This window comes from Lemur catta, chromosome 1 (genome assembly GCF_020740605.2).
Source record: "Lemur catta isolate mLemCat1 chromosome 1, mLemCat1.pri, whole genome shotgun sequence".
Lineage (NCBI taxonomy): Eukaryota > Metazoa > Chordata > Mammalia > Primates > Lemuridae > Lemur > Lemur catta.
The window spans coordinates 120,557,850-120,579,094 of NC_059128.1; the positions used below are offsets into that span (position 1 = coordinate 120,557,850).

The 21,245-nt window shown below is 54.6% G+C and overlaps 1 protein-coding gene across 3 annotated transcripts; it reads right to left on the reverse strand.

Moving 5' to 3' along the window:
• Positions 1 to 1,039: 1,039 nt before the first annotated feature.
• On the reverse strand, positions 1,040 to 20,887 carry IL12RB1 (interleukin 12 receptor subunit beta 1). 3 transcript variants are annotated; one of them, XM_045553637.1, is made up of 17 exons: positions 20,063 to 20,887; positions 17,880 to 17,939; positions 16,887 to 16,968; positions 16,208 to 16,377; positions 14,222 to 14,361; positions 12,501 to 12,528; positions 11,949 to 12,074; positions 10,557 to 10,639; positions 9,500 to 9,737; positions 7,164 to 7,331; positions 6,354 to 6,491; positions 5,857 to 6,012; positions 4,174 to 4,303; positions 3,178 to 3,274; positions 2,788 to 2,869; positions 1,854 to 2,137; positions 1,040 to 1,771 (listed from the first exon to the last, which is right to left on the reverse strand). In XM_045553637.1, exons 1-17 carry the CDS (start codon positions 20,184 to 20,186, stop codon positions 1,730 to 1,732), a joined length of 2,148 nt encoding a protein of 715 aa, XP_045409593.1. In that variant the 5' UTR covers positions 20,187 to 20,887; the 3' UTR covers positions 1,040 to 1,729. The 3 variants fall into 3 exon arrangements, with proteins under 3 accessions (XP_045409593.1, XP_045409575.1, XP_045409584.1); XM_045553619.1 differs by having other exon boundaries at positions 16,842 to 16,968; XM_045553628.1 differs by having other exon boundaries at positions 4,174 to 4,308; positions 16,842 to 16,968.
• Positions 20,888 to 21,245: the final 358 nt, after the last annotated feature.

Sequence of the window (21,245 nt, forward strand, 5' to 3'; positions counted from 1 at the left end):
GCCTGGAGAGTGAGTTTTTAGCCAACTCCAAGGGCCACCAAACTGGGTCCTGTAACACTGCATGAGCCCAGGATTGGGATGGCACATAAGGGGGCATTTAACTACCTGGAGCCCTTGGGGGTCAGGTCACTCAGGTCACTCTGGTGAGGCCGCTGACCCAGCCTCCGTTCCTTTCTGTCCACTTGGTCCTGTCACTGCCGGGGCCCATCTCAGCCTGGAGCCCTGCCCTAACGAATGAGGAGGACAAGGCCAGGCACTGTGGTTCACACCTGGAATCCCAGAACATTGGGAGGCTGAGGCAGGAGGATCGTGCTTGAGGCCAGGAGTTCAAGACCAGCCTGGGCAACATAGTGAGACCCCCGTCTCTACAAAAAGAAAAAAAAATTAGCCAGGGTCTAGCTGGCCTGTGCTCCTTGCCTCCAGGCGCCACCGGCTGCCAGAGTGCTCTTCCCCAGAGGCCTCTTCCCTTTTTGCCACAACATTCAGTGCTTCTGGGTTTTAATTCCCCGGCTCCATCAGAAACAGGAAAAATCTGTTTAGCAAAAGCCCAAGAGAGGTGGGAGGAGCAGAGCATGCCGCTGCTGCCACCTGGTGGCCACTCAGGGAATCTGGGACCACCCGTCTACCACAGGTGGGATTTCAGGGTTCCCCCCACCTCCCACCTTCCAGGCTCTTGTGGGGAGCAGGGGCTGCCGAGGCAGGATGTCAGGGAGTCTGGCGGTGTGGACAGGAAGAGGGCAAATCCAGGGTGTGTATGGGGGGCAAGGGTGCCACTGCAGGGTGCTGGCGGGGGGCTGGGGACCAACCAAGTCTCCTGTTATGGGGGGACCTAGCTGCCCCATGCCCCAAGCTGTCCCTCCCAGTGCCCAGGCCTGTCTCTGTAGAGTTCTGGGCGCTCATTCGGCTCTGCCTCCTCCAGACCAGGAGCCCTTTGGGGGACCCCAGGGAGAGATGAACGCGGGTGTGGGATGGACAGATGAATGCGTTGTCACGCTCCCATTTGGGGATTTTGAGCAGAACGTTCAAACTTCAATAAGAGCAGAGATCTACCCAAGAGGGGGCTCCTTTATTGCGACTTTGAACAGCTCTGTGAGGTCAACAATGTCATCACCCCCATCTTGCGGGGTGGGGAGGGCAGACTGAGGCTGGGGAGGGACCATCCGTTTCCCTAGAATGTTCAGAGCTCCTCTTGTCCCCCCCACCTGGATCCTCAAAGCCTCAAGACCCCACAGTGCTGCAAGGAGCCCTGCACCCAGACTCCCTATCCAGTGCTCCTGGGAGAGGACGCCCAGGCCAGGGTTCTGGGATAGATCTGAGTTCCATTTGCCCCTCACCGCCAGTCTATCCTGCTCCAGAATGGGCCAGTGACAGAGTCTGTCCCTGCCCCATGGATGTCTGGCCCGGCTGGGCACAGTAGCTTCTGTTTCACGGTGGTTTCTAGGGTTCCCACCATAAGATGTGAAGCAACAGGTGCTGGTCAGAGTAGGTCAGGGTGGGAGGCAGGGGTGCTGGGGTCTAGGGGCTGAGGGGCCTTGGGTCACTCAGGCCCAAATATGACTCCTACCTGTGCTGTGTGGCCTAAGCGAGTCACTCACCCACTCTGAGCCTCAGTGGCCACATCTCTGACATGGAACAGCCATGGTACCTTGCAGGGGCAGTGGTGGGGATTTGGTGGGGGGTTGCATCATGAGAGTGTCTGGATGGAATGGGCTGGGTATACCATCAGTGCTTAATAACCAGCCATCACGGTTGTGATAGTCAGTGCTCCTGTCTGTAAGACAAAATGGATGTGCCCGTTTCACCCTCAGGCCTCCAGGGGCACCAAACGCCCCAATCCTGGGTCTCTGCATTACCTCTCCGGGGAACAGCAGGAGTCCATCCGCCTGGGCAGGGTTGTCCCCCTGACCATCCTGCCCCCTGGGCCCCAGGACATCAGCCTGGGGGTGTCCTTGCACCTGTCTCCATCCTCCAAGGACAGCTCTGGGTCCAGGGCCGGCTCGGGAACACCCCAGGGCAGCGCTGTCTTCTCCTTGAGAGGCTCTGTCCCCTCGCACTTGTCCCAGGACACCTCTACCACTAGGGCCTCCTGTGGGGACAGCTCTTCCTGGAAGTCCACCGGGGTGATCCACTGCCAAGTCTGGAGAGACAGGGTGGGGCCCGGGCTGTGGGCAGGGCTCTGTTTCCCACCCACACAGGAGGGAACAGCCCAGGCCCCTGCTGGCCAAACCCTCTCAAATTTGGGGACCAATGTGAGGGTCCACTTTGCCTCAGTGACCCCCACGCAGCCTTTCTTAAGAAGGTCACCCCCATTTCTCTTTGGAAAATTGCTTCTCCTCCCGGATGGTTTGGTTGGGTGGTGCAGAGGCCCCACCCCCATTCTAGCAATGGGCAGGTGACCCTGGCCCAGCCAATCAGAGAATTTCAGGCCTTTGGGTCCAGCCATAGGCAAGGGCACATGACCCAAGCTGGACCAATCAGTGATGGCCCTGAGACTTTTGCTTCAGTTAATGGGGAAAATGGACACCCTCCTTCCAGTAGGGCAAGGCTGAGCCTGCCCAGGAGAGAATCCTGCAGGGACACCAGCAGCACAAAGAGACGGATCCCTCCTTGGGCCTCTGCTTGCCTGTCTATAAAATGGGGAGGCGTTTGGAGCACTGGTCTAGGAGCCCCAATCTCAATGGATTGGGGGAGAATAAAATGAGCAGATGCATGGCCATGGCTCAGCAGAACCCTCGCCCAGAGTGTGCACCCACAAACCAGGACCTGGAGTAGGAAAGGAGCCCTTACCTGCTTCCCCTGGCTGCTGGGGAACTGGACAGCAGAGCTGGCACAGGGTGTGGGCAGGAGCGGGCACAGGTGCCGGGCAGCCCTAGAGGGAGGGGCAGTGAGGGAGCAGCGCTTCCGTCCGCTCTTACTTTTCCATTGTTCTGACTTGACTTTTCCATCTCCGTTAGGTTATAACGGCTGTGAGGATATGGATTGGGGCAGGGACGGAAGGGAGGAATCCTATGGATTCAGATTCAAATGCCACCTCCACCCCCACTGCTGGGTGCCCCAGGCCAATTTCTGACCACCTGGGCCTCAGTTTCCTTGTCTGTAAAGTTGGCAGAACCAGGTACCTACTTGATGTGAGAGGTTGTTATTCATGGATCTCTCAGGGGAGAAGGTGCGAGTTACCTGTTCAGGCCAAGGTAGCCAAGGACGCCCAGGAGGAGGACGCTCACGAAACTGCCCAGAGACGCGAGGAGGATGAACAAATCGGAAACCTGGACTTCTGGGGGTGGGAGAGCTCGGGTTGGAGGGGAAACCTCCTGCCTCTTGTTCAGGGAGGGGCTGGATGGGTCGGGCCCCAGCAACCTGCTCCTCAGTCTCCTCATCTGGGAAGTGTGGGCTGTGGAAGTCACCTGCTCGGTAGCTATTGAGAAATAAAGTCCTGGCACACAGTGAGGGCCCGGGACACTACAGCTCTAGGCACCTGCTCATTCACACTCGTCCACGTGGCTGCCCTCTGGACCCAGACCTGCCCCCCATGGCTGACTCTTCACTTCTCCTGGATCCAATTGGTCCCCTTGGGACTGAAAGTTCACCGTGGCAGGAACAGGAATCACTTGGTCCCTGAATCTCTCGCAGCCATGCACCCCAGGACAACAGAGCCTGTGTCCTTCTTATCCTTTCCGTGAGAGAGACGCTCATTTATTCATCCACTTAATAAACAGTCCCCTGCTCCCTCTTCCTCCCCAGGAGCCCCCACCCAGGCTGGGGGAGGCAGAGTTTGACCCAGATATCCCCAACCCCAGGATGACAGACCAGGGAGAAGGAGCAGTGGTAGATGGGGGAATAGCCAGAGGAAGACAGGGAAGGCTTCGTGGAGGAGGGGTTTTTTGAGCTGGGTTTTGAAGGAGGAATAGGAGTTTGATGATGGGGAAAACAAACATTCAATGCAGGGAGAGCCTGCATGGGCAAGGCCCCTGGAGTATGAGGAAATGTTCGTCAACAAAAGCTGCAGGAAAAGGAGGTGAAGGAGGTGGGAGCAGATTGGGCTGGGACTTTCTCCTGAGGGCGATAGGGAGTCATGGAAGGGACGTGAGTGAGGGCAAGGCTGCTCAGATCATTATGGGAAGCTGGGTGCAGTGCACGCTGCGTAAATAACCAGGCCCTGCCCCCTCCACTCACCGATGCTGAAGTGCTGGGCCTGGCTCCAGGCACCCCTGAGCTGTGCCGTGTCTGCTCGCACCTGAACTGTGTAGGCTGTGCCGGCCCGCAGGCCATGGAGCGTGACTTGGGTCTCTGTGGGCTTCACGGGCTGCTCTGCAGGGGGGAGGCAGCCATGGGTGCTGGGACCCCTTTACTTCCCTCCAGCCACATCCGCCTCCTCAGTGCTCCCTAAGGACACCGGCTGAGTCCTACCTCAGGGCCTTTGCACTGGCCGTTGCCCCGCCTGCCTCACCTTTCCCCCAGATACCCACTCAGTTCCCTCCCTCATCTCCTTTGGGTCCTGAGAGTGGAGGCTGGGCTAGCTCTGTCTGCTCCATCCCGAGTGCCTCCAAGCACACAGGAGCATCTCAGCCAGAGTTTGCCGCTTTGAGTGGGGCTCAGAAAACACTTCTTAGCAGCCCTCAAAAGGAGGACACTGGCCGCGGCTGCACCACCAAGGAAATATTCTTAGAATTCCTCGTCCGTATTCTTTGAAAATGTTCAAGAGGCATCTTCCCCGAAAGAAATTTTGGGGAAATTGGTAAACCGGGCCGAGTGGTGCTTCCGTGTGCCTGATCCTCTGCAACGTGGCTGTGGGCAGGTCGCTTTTCAGCATGTGGGCTGCCTCCAGCCGCGCTGCCCCACATAAGTCACTGACCCCCACTCGGCCTCAGTTTCCCCCTCAAAACAAGGTGGAGGTGGCCAAGGTGAGAGCAGGGTACCTACATCTTTGATGCCAGGACACCCTCGTGCTGTGCCTCGTGCTGGGTGCTGGTGACAGTGGGGGTAGGGGGTGGGGCGGGACAGGAACTCAGGTCTCACTGGCCTGTGGCTGTGGGAGGAGGGAGGGCGAGGCCTCGTCTGCAAGGCTGTGTCACCTGCAGGGAGGATGGGAGCCCTCCATGCACAAAACCACCAGGAGCCTCCAGCCCCGGGAACGCCGTCACAGCCAGGGCAGGACATGAGACCTGCCTGTATATTCTCATTTCTTTCCCTCCTAAAGGGCAGGAAGGGACATCCGGTTGTGCTCAAACCCAGGTTTGCTGGATCTTTGGGCAGGTAGATCCCCTCTCTAGACCTCAGGTTCCCCACCAAGGGAACGGGGGCAGGGCTGTCATCCCTACTTGATGGGAGGTGAGCTGCTGGTGCACATGCAGGGCTGCCGCAGACACACCTGGAACATCGTGGACACTCAGCTGGTGCCCACCCAGCCCTCCCTGGGGTTCTGGACCCCTGAGTCCAGGCCGGGTGCGGTGGCTCTCGCCTGTAATCCCAGCACTCTTGGAGGCTGAGGCAGCAGGACAGCTTGAGGCCAAGAGTTCGAGACCAGCCTGGGCAACATAGCAAGACCCCATCTCTACCAAAAATTTAAAAAATTACCCAGGTGTGGTGATGCGCGCCTGTAGTCCCAGCTACTCAGGAAGCTGAGGCAAGAGGATCCCTTGAGCCCAGGTGTTGGAGGCTGCAGTGAGCTATGAACATGCCTCTGCCCTCCAGCCTGGGCAACAGAGCATGACTCTTAAGACCCTTGTTTTAACACCCAATTCTCTTGGTTTAACTGAGGACCAGAGAGGGCAATGAGGTGCCCAGGGTCACACAGCAAGGCAGACCTCAAGCCGAGACCCCCCTCCTCCCCAGCTGGACCTGCACCGCCTCACGTACCCGATACCTGGTTGCTATCTTCATCTCGGCAGCGCACGACATACTCCTTCAGGACGCCGGGACAGGAGCTCAGCGGGGACGGCGTCCAGTCTACAGACACCGAGTCTGGGCTGTGATTCTTCACTGAGATGTGATGCGGGGTCCCGGCCCCCGAGGCTGCAACCGGCACGATTGCCACGGTCAACACTGAGAGCACTGGTTGAGCACTTCCTGAGTGCCAAGCCCACACCATCCAGAGACCCGGGTGAACCTGGCCACAATCAGGTGGGCCTAGGTTCAAATCCTGGCTCCACCGCTCAGTCTTACTTCTCTGAGCCTCAGTTTGTTAATCTATAAAATGGGGCAGTGCTGCTCAGGGTGTTTTTGGAGTCCACTGAGCTGCTTCCACGTGTCCGGCCTGACATGTGGTAGGTGCCTCCGGCTAGCTCCCTCCTCCTGACACCCAAGCCACTGCCAAGCGCTCTAGGGAGATGAAGCTGCAGGTTTGGGCCACTCACCATTGCCCCCAAAGTGGTAACTGGACAGGACCGTAGACCACGATGTGGGCTTCTCCGGGTGTGCAGAGGCAAAGATCGTGATCTGGTAACACTTCTCCTGCCCCATCGCCCTGGGTGCTCGGCTCCAGCTGTGGGTTGCTGGAAGGAAAAGCAGAGGCCAGGCCACTAAATAGATTGTGTTCCCACCTCTGCACCTTTGTGCTGGCTGTGTCATCTGCCAGGAACTCCTAGAACACTCCTACTCATGCTTCAAATCCTTTGCACCAATGCCCACTCCTCCAGGATCCCTTCCCTATGCAACTCCCCCAACCTGTCCGTCTCCCCCTCCAACCCAGCCCTTACTCCACGGGGCCAGGGCATCTGTGTCCAGCTGTCTCCTCAGTCTGGGAACTCCTCGAGAAACAGGCTGAGCTGAGGCTCGGGCCAGGCCCAGGGCAGGAAGTGAGAGAGTGAGAGACTGCCTGAGCCACACGGCACCCTCTAGCCTCCAGAGAGGCCTCATTAACTTGCCACCAGCATCTCGCTCGCCGCCACCTTCCCTGGTGCAGGCAAATATTTAGCAAACACCCAGGGACGTGAGATGCGTCACCCGCCAGGGCCCAACTGCCCGGGGCTGAACTCGGCATCCCGGCAGGAGGCCACAGAGCCACATGGGGGAGAAGGTCCAAGTCTCAGCCTGTGCCCTCCAGTAAATGGCAACATGTCTCTGGCCCTTTGACATCCGTGTGTACGGTCCCTGAGGTTCGAGCCAGCCAGGAGCTACATAAGACACAGGCAGAGGCAGAGACAGGGTCGCCGACACTACTGTACCCATTCCAGCTGAATCCTGGGCTTGGGCCGTAGTCAGGGTGCAGGTGGCAAGGCCCCTGTCCTGGCCGTGGGGCTGCCACTCAATGCAGTACGTTGTGCCCTGAGCCCGGGCTGGCCAGTGCATGCTGGTCCCATCGGTTCCAGCGCTGATATTCAGAGCCCCTGGCTCTGGAAGGAGAGGAGAGGGTCACGTCAGGGTGTCTGAATGAGCCGAGTCCTCCTCCAGCCTGACTGTGTTCCCTGCCAAGGTAGCCGCCATCAGGCTGCCTGTGCTGCTTGCTATTCCTCCCACCCCAGCTGGTGGGTGGCTCCTGCCGCAGCAGATGCCTGGCCACCCACCGCCTGCCTTGCCGGCAGAGTGTGATGCAAGACTGAGCCTCCCTGGCCTGATCGGCTCGCTGGTCTAATGCCAAGCTCAGAGGCACAAGAACACACCCACGCAGTCCCTGTGCAAAGCTCTCCCACTCCCTACAGCAAGGGTGTCTGCAGCGATCTCAGAGAGGTAGGTGCTGCTTCCCAGTCTGGGCATAGCAACCATTTATTTTTCATTTTTATTTCTGGAGATAGGGTCTCGCTGTGTCACCCAGGCTGGAGTGCAGTGGCCTGATCGTAGCTCACTGCAGCCTCGAAGTCCTGGGCTCCAGTGATCCTCCTGCCTCAGCCTCCTGAGTAGCTGGGACTACAGTTGTGTGCCACCATGCCCAGCTAATTAAAGAAAATTTTTTTGTAGAGACAGGGTCTTGCTATGCTGCCCAGGATAGTCTTGAACTCTTGGCCTCAAGGCATCCTCCTGCCTCAGCCTCCCAAAGTGCTGGGAATACAGGTGTGAGCCGTCACACTCAGCTAGAAACTACTATTTATTGAGCACTAACTGTATGTGCCAGGCCAGTGCTAAGTGCTTCACAGGTGCCACTCCATTAGAATGTGGGGTCGTGATCATCCCATTTCACAGATATGGAAACTGAGGCTCTCAAAGAGCAAGCCACCACCAGCCTGGGGCCACTCAGCAAGATTATGGTCCTAACCAGGGGAACCGGCTACTCTGCTACCCCAGCACGTGGCTTTGCCTGTCTGAGTCTTGGTTGTGTCATCTCTAAAATGGGTGTCATTGTGACAGCCCTGCCCTCACAGGGTTGCTGGGTGTTCAGGCACAAAATTTAAGGGGGCACTGAAAAGCTTCGTTATCAAGATAAACAATGTGTTAATGGAATATATTTACATATCAAAATGAATGCAAACATATACGGTGAGCACTAGCGCATGCTTCGCAACAGCCAAAGGCAGAAACAACTCAAATGCCCATCAGTGGGTGAGCAGATAAACAAAACACGGTCCATCTGCACGGTGGAATGCCATACAGCCATGAAAAGGCACGCAGCTCCGACACCTGCCGCACCGTGGAGAGAGAAGCCACACACAAGAGGCCATGCAGTGTGTGAGTCCATTCATAGAAATGTCCAGAACAGGCAAAGCCACAGAGACAGGAAGGAGATCAGTGACTGCCAGGGCTGGGGGAGGGGCATGGGGAGTGACTCCTGATGGGGATGGGGTTTCCTTTTCGGGGGGTTAGAATGTTCTGCAACTAGATAGAGGAGGTGGCTGCACAACCTTGTCATGTACTAAATGCCACTGAATTGCTCACTTTAAAATGGTTAATTTTGCGTGTGAATTTTAGGTCAGTAAAATATCTGTATATAAAACAAAATATCAAGATTTTAAATAAAATACAGGATCAGCCCTACTCTGCCTCACTCGCTTCACCCTGATCCTGGTCCTGGTCCCAATAAAACTTTAGTTCCAAAAACATGTAGACAGCCCAGGTTATAGTCTGTTGGTTATTTTAAAAATATTGCATTATAGGGCTAGGCACAGTGACATACACCTGTAATCCCAGCGTTTTGGGAGGCCAAGACAGGAGGGTTGCTTGAGGCCTGGAGTTCAAGACCAGCCTGGGCAAGGTAGCAAAATAAATTCTCTACAAAATAAATTTTAAAAAGTTATCTGGGCATGGTGGTGTGCACCTTGTATTCCCAGCTACTCCGGAGGCTGAGGCAGGAGGATCACTTGAGCACAGGAGCTTGGGGCTGCAGTGAGCTGTGACGACACCACTGCATTCCAGTCTGGCAGACAGAGGGAGACCCTGTTTCAAAAGCAAACAAAAAACCCTGCATTCTAGCATTATGGATCTCGACTCCTGAATTTTTGCTGCATCCCTAAATCAGGCACCGCCTTGAATTTTTCTGCCTCACCCATCTCACCCTGGTCTAGCTGAGGGTCAGCATAGGTGCTCGGCTTTGAAGGGTCCTCCCGCTGCCCTCCCCACCCAGGGGAGGCACCTGTGTGGGCGGAAGCAGGAATGTGCCACGTCTGGTTCGGGCCGGCGCCAAATCGATTCCAGGAGACAACAGTCACATTATAGGCAGCACCCGACAGATAGACCATTTTCCCCAGGCGCAGGGTCCTGGTGGCCTTGGCCTTACAGGGGCAGGACAGCATGTGCAGATGTACTCGGTAGGTCACCTCTACACCAGACGCTGGGCCTTGGCAACCTTCTGGAAGCTTATGCTGCTTCGGCTGTCGTATGAGAGACAGATTGTGGGGACCTTATCATACTCACCATCCCATGGACACTCAGCAGGACACAGCCTGTGAGGACAGACTTGGCCAAGGGCCACAGCCAATGACATGCACCCAAAATTTAAAAAACAATAAACCTCAGTGCTGGCAAAGCTGCTAGGAAACAGGCATTCACATCCAGTTTTGGGGGGAAAAATTGACAAAACCCACTGAGATCCGGGTGAAGAAAGGGTTTTCATTTTTGGACCCAGTTACCTCAAGCCTAAAAATTTTCTCCTAAGAAAAGGAACTTGAATTAGAGGAAATGGGACAGGAAGGTGCTTGCTATAACCTAATAGTAATGGGCTTATAGTAACAGCCCATTAGGGATCTGGCTAAGTCAACTATACTGAAGTCAGTGGGTGGAATATTTGTCAGTTTTACCCCTTATAGAGACTTTCCCTCTGTGTCTCAATTTTCTTCTTTATAAAATGGAGCCAATTAGACTGCATGTAATGAGGTTGCTTTGGGACTTAAAGCAGTCACTATCACCTACTTCCTGGCCTTCTGGCTTCTGCCCATTTCCCACCACCAGCATAATTTTTCCCCCATAGGAGCCAAAGAGAGCCTATAAACACCCAAGTGCAATCATGAGACTCTCCCACTCACACACACTCCATGGCTCCCTATTACCTTCAGAGTTAAACCTGTAATCTGCCCAGTCCCTGCCACCTGACATTTCATCTCCCTCCATCTTCTACTTGCTCACCCCCCTGCAGCTTTTTGCCTCTCACTGTCTGTCCCAGGCCACACCACAGCCCCACCACGCCCCATTACCTGGTGGTGCAGGCCGAGCCGCCTCCTCCCGTCCTGGCCGAGCCGCTCCACCAACAACCTCAGCTTGGGCTGCGGGGGTGGTTCTGCAAACAGAGCCAAGGCAACGGGATGAAGTGAAAGGAGAAAAAGACTGAGAGATGTTTTCTTTGTCAGTTATGGATTTGCCACATTTACAAAGTGAAACTCGCTTGCTACCCCGATTGTAGAAAAGGGGCAAAAAGGGAAGAAAGGGAAGTGCTATTCCTCGTACCTCCATCCTCAGGGATAACTGTCACCATGATTTCATGGCGCCCAAGTTTTTCGTTTTAAATTTTTGTTTGTTTGCTGTTTTGTTTTCTCCAAGTTCGTCTTTGAACACAAACATGTGTTTGGCTCCTCACTCATTTCCCCCTTGCCCAGAGTCAGGGGCAGCAGCCCATTTAATGCCCAGGCAGGCGGCATTGTCCTTGAGACGCTGTGAGGCTCAGTCTGATGTTTCTTATGTGATAAGGCCCTAAAGTGGGCTTGGCGAGGCCCAGGCAATGAGGCCAGGTACTGATTGTGAAGGGGTCTGAGCACGCGTTTCTCCCACCGCCTTATGTCTAACCCCCGCGCCTTGTTTCTTTTTCTTTCTTTCTTTCTTTCTTTTCTTTCTTTCTTTCTTTCTTTCTTTCTTTCTTTCTTTCTTTCTTTCTTTCTTTCTTTCTTTCTTTCTTTCTTTCTTTCTTTCTTTCCTTTCTTTCTTTCCTTCTTTCCTTCTTTCCTTCTTTCCTTTTCTTTCTTTCTTTCTTTCTTTCCTTTCTTTCCTTCCTTTCCTTCCTTCCTTTCTTTCTTTCTTTCTTTCTTTCTTTCTTTCTTTCTTTCTTTCTTTCTTTCTTTCTTTCTTTCCTTTCTTTCTTTCTTTCTTTCTTTCTTTCTTTCTTTCTTTCTTTCTTTCTTTCTTTCCTTTCTCTCTCCCTTTCTCTCTCTCTTTCTCTCTCTCTTTCTCTCTCTCTTTCTCTCTTTCTTTCTTTCTTTCTTTCTTTCTTTCTCTCTCTCTCTCTCTCTCTCTTTCTTTCTTTCTTTCTTTCTTTCTTGTCTCGCTCTGTCACCTAGGCTGGAGTGCCATGGCATCATGATAGCTCCACTGCAGCCTCGAGCTCCTGGGTTCAAGCGATCCTCCCACCTTGGCCTCCCGAGTCGCTGGGACTACAGGTGCGCGCCACCAGCCTGGCTAATTTTTAAACTTTTTGTAGAGACAGGGGCCTCACTATGTTGCCCAGGCTGGTCTCAGGTGATCCTCCTGCCTCAGCCTCCCAGATTGCTGGGATTATAGGGGTGAGCCCCGCGCCCGACCCCCGCTGCCTTGTTTCTAACCACCTGCTGCCTTATCTGTAATGCCTGCTCCACCCCTGCGACCCAAGGTGCTCTCACCAGGGGGGATGCACACAGGGCTGCTCCAGCTGCTCCAGGGACCTCCTGGGGCCCCCAGCTGGAGCTGCCGCCGTCGTAGTTGGAATTCCTGGGCCACTTCCATCTCCAGGGGGCAGATGCAGGACTCTGGGGAGAGACAGGTCAAACACCAGGCTATGGGAGTTGCTCAGGGCTTGGTACTGTTCACTTAGCCATCATGCACTTATTGAGCTCCAACTGTGTACACAGCCATATGCTGGGCCCTGGAGACTCAGCAGGAGCAGACCAGGCCCTGCTCCTCAGGGGGCCACCAGGATCACCCACTTCTGCCCCTGCCCTGGGTTCAAGTCCTGGCCACCTCTTGAATTGTGACCTTAGCCAATGGCTTCTCATCTCCCAAGCCTCAGTTTTCTCACCTGTGAAATGGAAATAACCCAACACTAAATGACGGAGCACAGGGCAAGAGGCATACAAAGAATTTAGCATCGGGCCCAGCATACAGCAGGTGCTCAATCAGTGCTGACTTGCAGCAGCTGTTGCTGTTGTTCTTGATATTCCTGTTATTATTCTCACCCATATTATCTTGGGGTCCGCAGTCACCCTAGAATGAAAACATATTTATATATTATTTCGCATTTCGGTGCTGAAAATCTTTGTTGTTTTAAAATTTTAAAAATGATTTTATGAGGCTGGGCGCAGTGGCTCACACCTGTAATCCTAGCACTCTGGGATGCCGAGGCGGGAGGATCGCTCGAGGTCAGGAGTTCGAGACCAGCCTGAGCAAGAGCGAGACCCCGTCTCTACTAAAAATAGAAATTATCTGGCCAACTAAAAATATATAAAAAATTAGCCGGGCATGGTGGCGCATGCCTGTAGTCCCAGCTGCTGGGGAGGCTGAGGCAGTAGGATCGCTTGAGCCCAGGAGTTTGAGGTTGCTGTGAGCTAGGCTGACGCCATGGCACTCACTCTAGCCCGGGCAACACAGTGAGACTCTGTCTCAAAAAAAAAAAAAAAATGATTTTACGAAATACAATGTGTGACCCTAGGTTGGATCCAGGAACAGAAAAAGGACATTCACGGGAAAATCTGTGACAGCCAAATACTCTCTGGCGTTTACGGAGGACGTTAACGTTAGAGGAATTTGGGTCAAGGGCAGATGGAAGCTCTCTGCAGAGCCTTATGTTGTCATTTTTCTGAAGATCTGAGATTACCCCAAAAGAAAATGGTTATTAAAAAAAATTATTTTAGGAGACAAAATGGTGCCTTTAAAACCTGTCTGTGGTGTTGGACCCAGCCTGTCCCCTACTCCCTGCATCACCCTGAGCACGTTCCTCAATGTCCTGAGCCTAGTTCTCTTCGCCTGCAAAGGAGGCTGGGAGGGTCTAAGGAGGAATGTGCTTGGGGGCTGCAAATAAAACATAAAGAGACACTCCTTCCCATCAGGGCTCCCATGTCACCTGTCCCTGGCTGATTTCATGCGCATTTACCTGATGGGGAAACTGAGGCTCAGGGAAGGGCACAGTGTTTGGAGGGAAGAGGGGGCTGAAGTCCAGGCAGCTCCTTGCCCCCACAACGCTCCCAGTCTGAGGGAGGAGGAGCTTGGCCACGGTTTAGAGGCCGGGCTTGGGGGGGCCTCTGTCTGCTCCAAGCTGGGGGACCCTTGGGGAGCAGGTCAGGGAGGAGGTTTCTTGCAAGCTCAGATCTGCCCTGCCAGAGAGTAGCTGAAGAATGGATGGATGGATGGATGGATGGATGGATGGATGGATGGATGGATGGGTGGATGGGTGGATGGGTGGATGGATGGATGGATGGATGGATGGGTGGATGCATGGATGGATGGATGGGTGGATGGATGGATGGATGGGTGGGTGGATGGATGGAAGGGTAGCTTCCCAGGAGAGGTGGGCCTGGGGCTGCAGCCTAAAGGCTGGGCAGGATTTGTGCGCGCTCAGATGAAGGTAGGGGCATGCAGGTGAGGGGACCACGTGTGCAAAAGCAAGGAGGCTGGAAACCTGGGGCATGGGCAGAAAACAACAGCCATTCGGGAGGGTGTCAGAAGAAGCACCAGAAGGCAATCGGGGCAGAGAATGAGGATGCTGCCCTGAGGGTAACAGGGAGCCATGGAGGGTGTGTGAGTAGGGGAGGTCATGGTCAGTTCTGACCTTGGGGGTAGACACAGGGCAAGAGTGGAGGCTGGTTGGGAGGGGTGACAGCTATAGAGAGGGTGAGACTGATTTGGAGGCTGGTACCCTGGAGAGTCCTGTGTCCACCCCTGACCTGGGAAATAAACTCACCAACTTCCATGGGCTGCTGGGCGTCCGGTGCCGATATTGCACCTCAGCGCCATCCTGGCGGGCTGGGGTCTCCCACTCCATCTGCAGCCGCCCCGCTGACCGGGACACCTTGATGTCTCCCAGGGGAGGGTCGTACTTAACTGGAAGCAGAGGTGGGGGTCGGGGAGGGGCAGCCCACATGTGTGTGAGTGAGTTGACCGGTCTTGAAAATTCCAGAAAACTGGCCCATGCCCCACCCAGCCCAGGGTAACCGAGTCCCCCAAATGTGAATTAGAGAGACCCTCGCAGGTCCCAGCTAAGCCTGGCATTCTGTGATTCAAAGAATCAAGATTCATACACAGGATGTTATTAGTGATGATATCTTTAAAATATTAATACCCATTGCTGGCAAGGCTGGGGTGAGACAGACACTTTTGTAGCTTGCTGGTGAGAGGGTAATTGATTCAATTTCTTTGGAGGACTTTTAGGGAAATCTTACTAAATTTTTAGACCCATTTCAAGGAACCTGACCTAAGGGGAGACATAAATCACTCTTGCTATACCTTGGTCATACCATGCCCGATTCTTTTTTAAAAAATTATTATTAGCGTATAAATTTAAGGTGTGCAACATGATGTTTTGATATGCATCTGCGTCATGAAATGATTACTACAGTAAGCAATTTAACATATCCATTGCCTTTTTTTGTTGAGACAGGGTCTTGCTCTGTCACCTGGGCTAGAGTATGGTGGTGTCACCATAGCTCACCTCAAACTCCTGGACTAAAGTGATTTTTCCTGCCTCAGCCTCCCAAGTAGCTGGGACTACAGGCATGCGCCACCACGCCTGGCTAATTTTTTCTATTTTTAGTAGAGACGGGGTCTCGCTCTTGCTCAAGCTGGTCTCGAACTCCTGGCCTCAAGCGATCCTCCCGCCTCGGCCTCCCAGAGTGCTGGGATCATAGGCGTGAGCCACCACACCTGGCCCCATCACTTTATGTAGTTACCGTGTGTGTGTGTGTGTGTGTGTGTGTGTGTGTGTGTGGCAAGAGCACCTAAAATCTATTCTCTTAGCAAATTTTCAATATACAATATTATAATTATAGCCTTCCTGCTGTTCATTAAAACTCTAGTCTTGTTTATGCTACGTAACTACACATCTGTGCTCTTTGATCTACATTTCCACATTTCCTTCTTCTCCCCACCTTGGTAACCACTGTCCTACTCTATTTCTATGTATTTGACTTTCTCTTTATTCCATGTATAATGAGACCAGACAGTACTTTTGTTTCTGTGCCTGGCTTATGTCATTTGGCATAATGTTCTCCCAGTTCATCCATGTTGTGGCAAATGACATGATTTCCTTCTTTTTAAAGGCTGAATGATATTCCATCGTATGTGTGTATCATTTCCTTAGCCATTCAGCCATCTACAAACATGTAGCCTATTATCTTGGCAATTGCAAATGATGGAGAGCTTGCCTGATTCTGCCCCAGGGCCTTTGCACTTGCTGTGCCCTCTGCCTGGACCACGTTCCTTCACCTTTATTCCTGCTGGAGGCCTCCCTGATCTCACAGCAGTATCTCACTATGAGTAATCATTATGTTTTGGCTGGGTGCGGTGGCTCACGCCTGCAATCCCAGCACTCTGGGAGGCCGAGGTAGGAGGATCTCTTGAGCTCAGGAGTTCTAGACCAGGCTGAGCAAGAGCAAGACCCCGTCTCTACTAAAACCAGGGCACAGGAGCAGCTCCACAAATACATGTGAAATACACGATGTTGAGTCATGAAAACAGATATTAAAAGCCCAACAGGGTCCTGGCAGTGTTGTGGACATCAGACACCAGAGACAACCTAAGTGTCCAACAATAGGGGATTGGCAAGGGGTCATGAAAACCTCTGTGTCACATGCAGTGTTTGATGTGACAATATCTGGAAGTATCAAACCCCTTGCCAGGGACCTGGAATCCCCCGGCGTCGCATGGACCGGGAGGAGAATGCGCTGCTGACCGGAGCGGTAGAGCTGTACAGTAATCTCAGGCGACTTCTCTGTCCAGTTTGCGGCCCGGGATTCTACCCACAGTGTGACGGTGTAGAGCACAGACACCCCGTCCTGGTCGGAGAAGCGCATCCTGGTGGCTGAGCCTGCATCGAAGTAGCAGCAGCGCCCGGGGCTAAGGCTGCAGGAAGGAGGACGTCTGTGCCAAGGAGGCCCAGCAACCACAGCGGACGCTGCTCCACACCCCGGCACCCTCTGCTACCCTGTGTATTTCCCCTCCCCTAGCTTGGGGGTTCCTGGGGATCAGGCTGGGACTGAGGGGTCTGAGGGATCCCAGAATGTCCTGACATGGGCTTCAGCAGAGAGAGGGGAGAAATGGATGTGCGGATGGATGAAAAACTGAACGGGTGAGGAAGAAGAGTGGACGCAAGGGACCCTCACGGCCACCCATACTGGGATGCCCACCCCCACTGACCCCCACAATCCCCCATCCCTCCCTTCTCAGATGCAAAACCATGGCCCAGGGAGGGGTAATGACAAGGCCAAGGTCACACATTTGAGAGGGGGAACACAGCAAGGGCGGGGGAGGTGGGAGCCAGGGTGGGATGGGGGAGGAGGGTCTGAGAACTGTGCTGGGGACCTCACCAGCACATCAGGAAGTGTCTGACCCCAGCCGTGGGGCCCTCGTACCGCCAGGAGCATTCGTAAAGGGCACTGGCTATCCGGTAGCAGCTCAGGTCCTTGGGGCCTGAGGCGGAACCTGGAAGAGATCCTGTAGGTTTGGGGACAGATCAGAGTGGAAGGGTGGGCAGTCTCCACACCTGGGATGAATCTTGGTGACACTTATGTCTTCCCCACTGCTGTGGCTCCCGGCACCCTCCCTGTGTCCTCCTGGCCTTGTCTCCAGCCATCCCTGGCTGGACTCGCTCCTGCCCTGGCATGCCCCTTACCAACTCTCAGACGTACGGGGCTCTCCCCTGCCTCAGGGCCTTTGCATGTGCTGTGCTCTCTGCCTGGAACACCCTCCCCCACGTCCTGACATTCTGGTTTCTTCTTCAGTGTCACTTCCTCCAGCGCCAGCCAGCCCAGAGCAGCCCCTTCCCTGCCTAACCCTCACCTCTGCTTTTTCACAGCATGCCCTCACAGGCAGCATGGACACTCGTTGCCATGTTGTCCATCCCCTCCCCTGAGCTGTGTCCTTGAGAAGCCAATTGGGCTCACAGCTGATCCCCTATGTCTAAAACTGTGTCTGCACATAGTAGGTGCTCAGTAAATAGTTACTGAATGAAAGAATGGACAGTGTGCCTGCTCAGTGCCACATCTTTTGTGGAGTGTGTTATGAACATGAATGTTCCAGCAGTGCCTGGGGTGAGTTGGTGGAGGCACCTCAGAATCCTTAATGACAGCTGCTCTGTCCCATGCACTGACCAATCTGAACAGATAGAGACACCAGCCCCATGACCCTGCTAGGAAGGGGACAGGGCTCACGGAAGTGGGCGACTGCTCTGGGACACCCTGAACCTAGTCAGAACGGGCCAGGAGGCTGTGGGGTTGGGGCCCCGAAGATCACAGATGGGGCTGGGTCTTTGGCTGGGTGGCAGGAGGCTGAGGGAGGGGATGCCGTGGCTGGGTCGGGCACAGCCCCGTGTGGCCCTCCACCTGCAATGAGGGGCTGCCCCAAACCTGAGTCTGCGTCCGGATGTGGCATGTCCTGGAAACAGCACCCACTGGTTCCGCAGGCAGCTGCAATGGCAACAAGGGACAATGACATCCTGGCTCTGTGCTGTACAGGGACAAGTGCTCAGCCTGGGGGTCTACATGCAAGTGATCATCAGCCCACCCACCCACCGTCCTTTCTATGTACCCACCTACCCATCCACCCATCTATGTATTCATTCGCCCACCCATCCATCCACCCAGCCACACATCCACCCATCCATCCATGTATCCATCCACCCACCCATCTATGCATCCACCCATCCATCCATCCATCCATCCACCCACCCATCTATGCATCCACTCATCCATCCATGTATCCACCCATCCATCCATGTATCCATCCATCCATCCATGTATCCATCCATCCACCCATCCCCTTGTCAATCTGTCCATCCATTAATGCATTTGTCCATCCATCTACCACCCATTAGTCTTTGGATTCTGGGTAGAAAGTCCACAGTGGAGACTGAGATACATAGTTGGGGGGCCTAATAGGGAGGTCCCCCAAGCAGCAAGGCACAGAAAGAAGTGGGGTGTGCCTAGGACGCCACCAGCATCTAAAGCCAGCGTGTTGGGGGGAGCAAAGGCAGCACAGCAGGGAGGGGGAAGCACACTTGGCCCATCAGCAGTGGGGCAGTGAACAACTCCCCAGGAGGCAGCAACCTCCCTGGGCCACTGGCTGCCCCCTGGCCCTCGAGAGTGACAGTGTCTGCCAGGCGTGGAACTGGGTGAAAGAGGAAGGGGGGCTCGGTGAGGTGGCTCATGCCTGTAATCCCAGCACTCTGGGAGGCCGAGGCAGGAGGATCGCTTGAGGTCAAGAGTTCGAGACCAGCCTGAGCAAGAATGAGACTCACTGCCACCAGCAGCAAGCTACCCTGTGGGTACTCCTCTAAAAGAATCTAGGGTACCCCGTACCCCTCCCCAGTGCTGGTCTCCCACCATACAGGGCCCCCCAAAGCCCTGGAGGCTTGCGATGTGGCCAGCCCTGCCCTGAGCATGTTGCATGCATTCCCTGTGTCTAAAGAGTCAGTCGCCTGCTGGTGCCCAGTGTACACAGAGGGAAACCAAGGCACAGAGAGGCAAAGAAGTAGCCCAAAGTCACACAGCAGCAAGAGCAAAGTTGGGATTAGAGTCCAAACCTAGCTATCTGCATGGGGCTAGGCCCTTCTCCCCGGATTCCACAAGATGGGCCATGGGCTCTGTATTTGTGGATTGAACCCACCGCAGAGTGAATGTATTCCAAAAGAAAAATCACATCTGTGCTGAATCTTTTCTGAAGATGTTCTGAAAAGAACATCTGTGTGTTCTTTTCTTGTCATTATTCCCCAAACAATCCAGTATAGCAACCATTTACACAGCATTTACCTTGCATTAGGTGTTACAAGTCATCTAGAGATTTTTTTTTTTTTTTTTTTGAGACAGGGTCTCCCTCTGTCATCCAGGCTAGAGTGCAGTGGCGTCAGCCTAGCTCACTGCAGCCTCCAACTCCTGGGCTCAAGTGATCCTCCTGCCTCAGCCTCCCGAGTAGCTGGGACTACAAGTGTGCACCACCACGCCCGGCTAATTTTTCTATTTTTAGTAGAAATGGGGTCTCGCTCTTGCTGAGGCTGATCTCGAACTCCTGAGCTCAAGCGATCTGCCCGCCTCGGCCTCTCAGAGTGCTGGGATTACAGGCATGAGCCACCGCGCCCGGCCTATAGAGATGATCTCAACTGTACAGGAAGATGTGATTAGATGGAAATTCTACTCCATTTTATATCAGAGACTTGGGCATCCGCGGATTTCAATATCCAGGGAGTATCCTGGAACCAATCCCCCATGGGACAATTGTATACACTATATTATGTGTGTATATCTATTGTATACTATTTACATAACACACCATATACATTATATAGATATATATATAACATACTCACTGAACTCTGGGAGGTAGGAAATGTTTAGTCCATTTCACAGAAGAGAAAATCAAGATGGGGGAGAGATACCCAAGTCTAACCCTGTAACCATGATAGCCTGTCTCCCATTTGACAGAGGGAAAGACTGAGGTGCAGAAAAAAGGTACCACCCTCAAGCCAGGCCCACAGCCCTCCCTAGGCACACAAGCCCCCGTGTCAAGGGTGCTGGGCCAGGATGGGGGGACTCACCGCCCTGCCTGCTGAGCAGGAGAAGGAGGAGAGACAGCCGGGCCACAGGCCGCCCCATCGCGTCCACGTGGAGGCCTGCAGCCCCAGGGGAGCCTCTGTGCCACCGGCAGGCCGGCCGAGCCATCCTGTCCCCACCCCGGAACACGTTGAATCAAAGCAAGAAAAAGACGAAAAAAAAAAAAAAAGTTAAAGCGGTACAGCCCATCCCACAGCGAGTCAAAAGGAAAGAGAAAGAAACCCAGGAAGTCAGCTGGGCGGGGGTGGCCTCATCCCCACCACAAATGCCCCGTTGGGGCAAGTCAGGGGTTCCGCCCTGGGCCTCAGACCCAAACCGGACACCCCGCCTCCAGCTGCGGCTCTGTGCCCTTGGCTGGGTCTCCGGCCAGCTCCTGAGACCCGGGAGCCGGAGGAGGCAGCCCGGTGTCCTGGGAGGTCGGAGGTCTAGCGTCCAGTGTGTCGCGCCCCCAGCACGCCCCCTTCCCGGTGTCCCAGCTCCAGCCCCGGGCACCGGGGTCCTGGCTTCCGAGTTCGCTTCCTCAAGAGGCAACTTATTCTTTCTCCGTTCCAGCGCTCGGCTCCGGGTGTCTGTTTCTGACCTCGTCTCGCCACCGTCACCCACGCCCCACAGCGTCCGCGAGAAACACGGACCCGGGCAAGGACGAGGATGAACCCCCAAAACACCACGCCTGGCGGACGAAGCCGGGCGTGAAGGGCACGGGTCGTGCGGTGCCGTTTCTGTGACATAGCTAAGATCGGCGACCCCAGCGCGGCGGGTCAGCGCCGCAGGGGCGGAGGCGGCTGGGAGGGACTGCTGACGCGCGCGGAGTCCCCTCTGGGGTGCGAGTGTTCTGGAACCAGCGTGAGGTGGTGGTTGCACAACATTGCCAATGTGTTGCACTAAATGTCACCAAGTTGTCTGCTTTCAATGCTGAATTTTAGCCTAGGAGCCTTTCTCCTCAAGAAAAAGATGTTCGGGGTCCTGGAGAACTGCGGTGGGGGAGCGTCCCTCCTGGGGGTGGGCATCTGGGGAAACTGAGGCCTAGGTGGGCAGGGTTAGTCTGTGTGGCTTAGCCTTAGGGGAGGGGGCTCCTACTTCAAGGAGCCTGGTCCGGAGGGGCAGCTGGGCTGGCCAGGGTCAGGCGCCCAGCAGGCTATGAGGTCAGTGCCTTGGGGACAAAGAGGC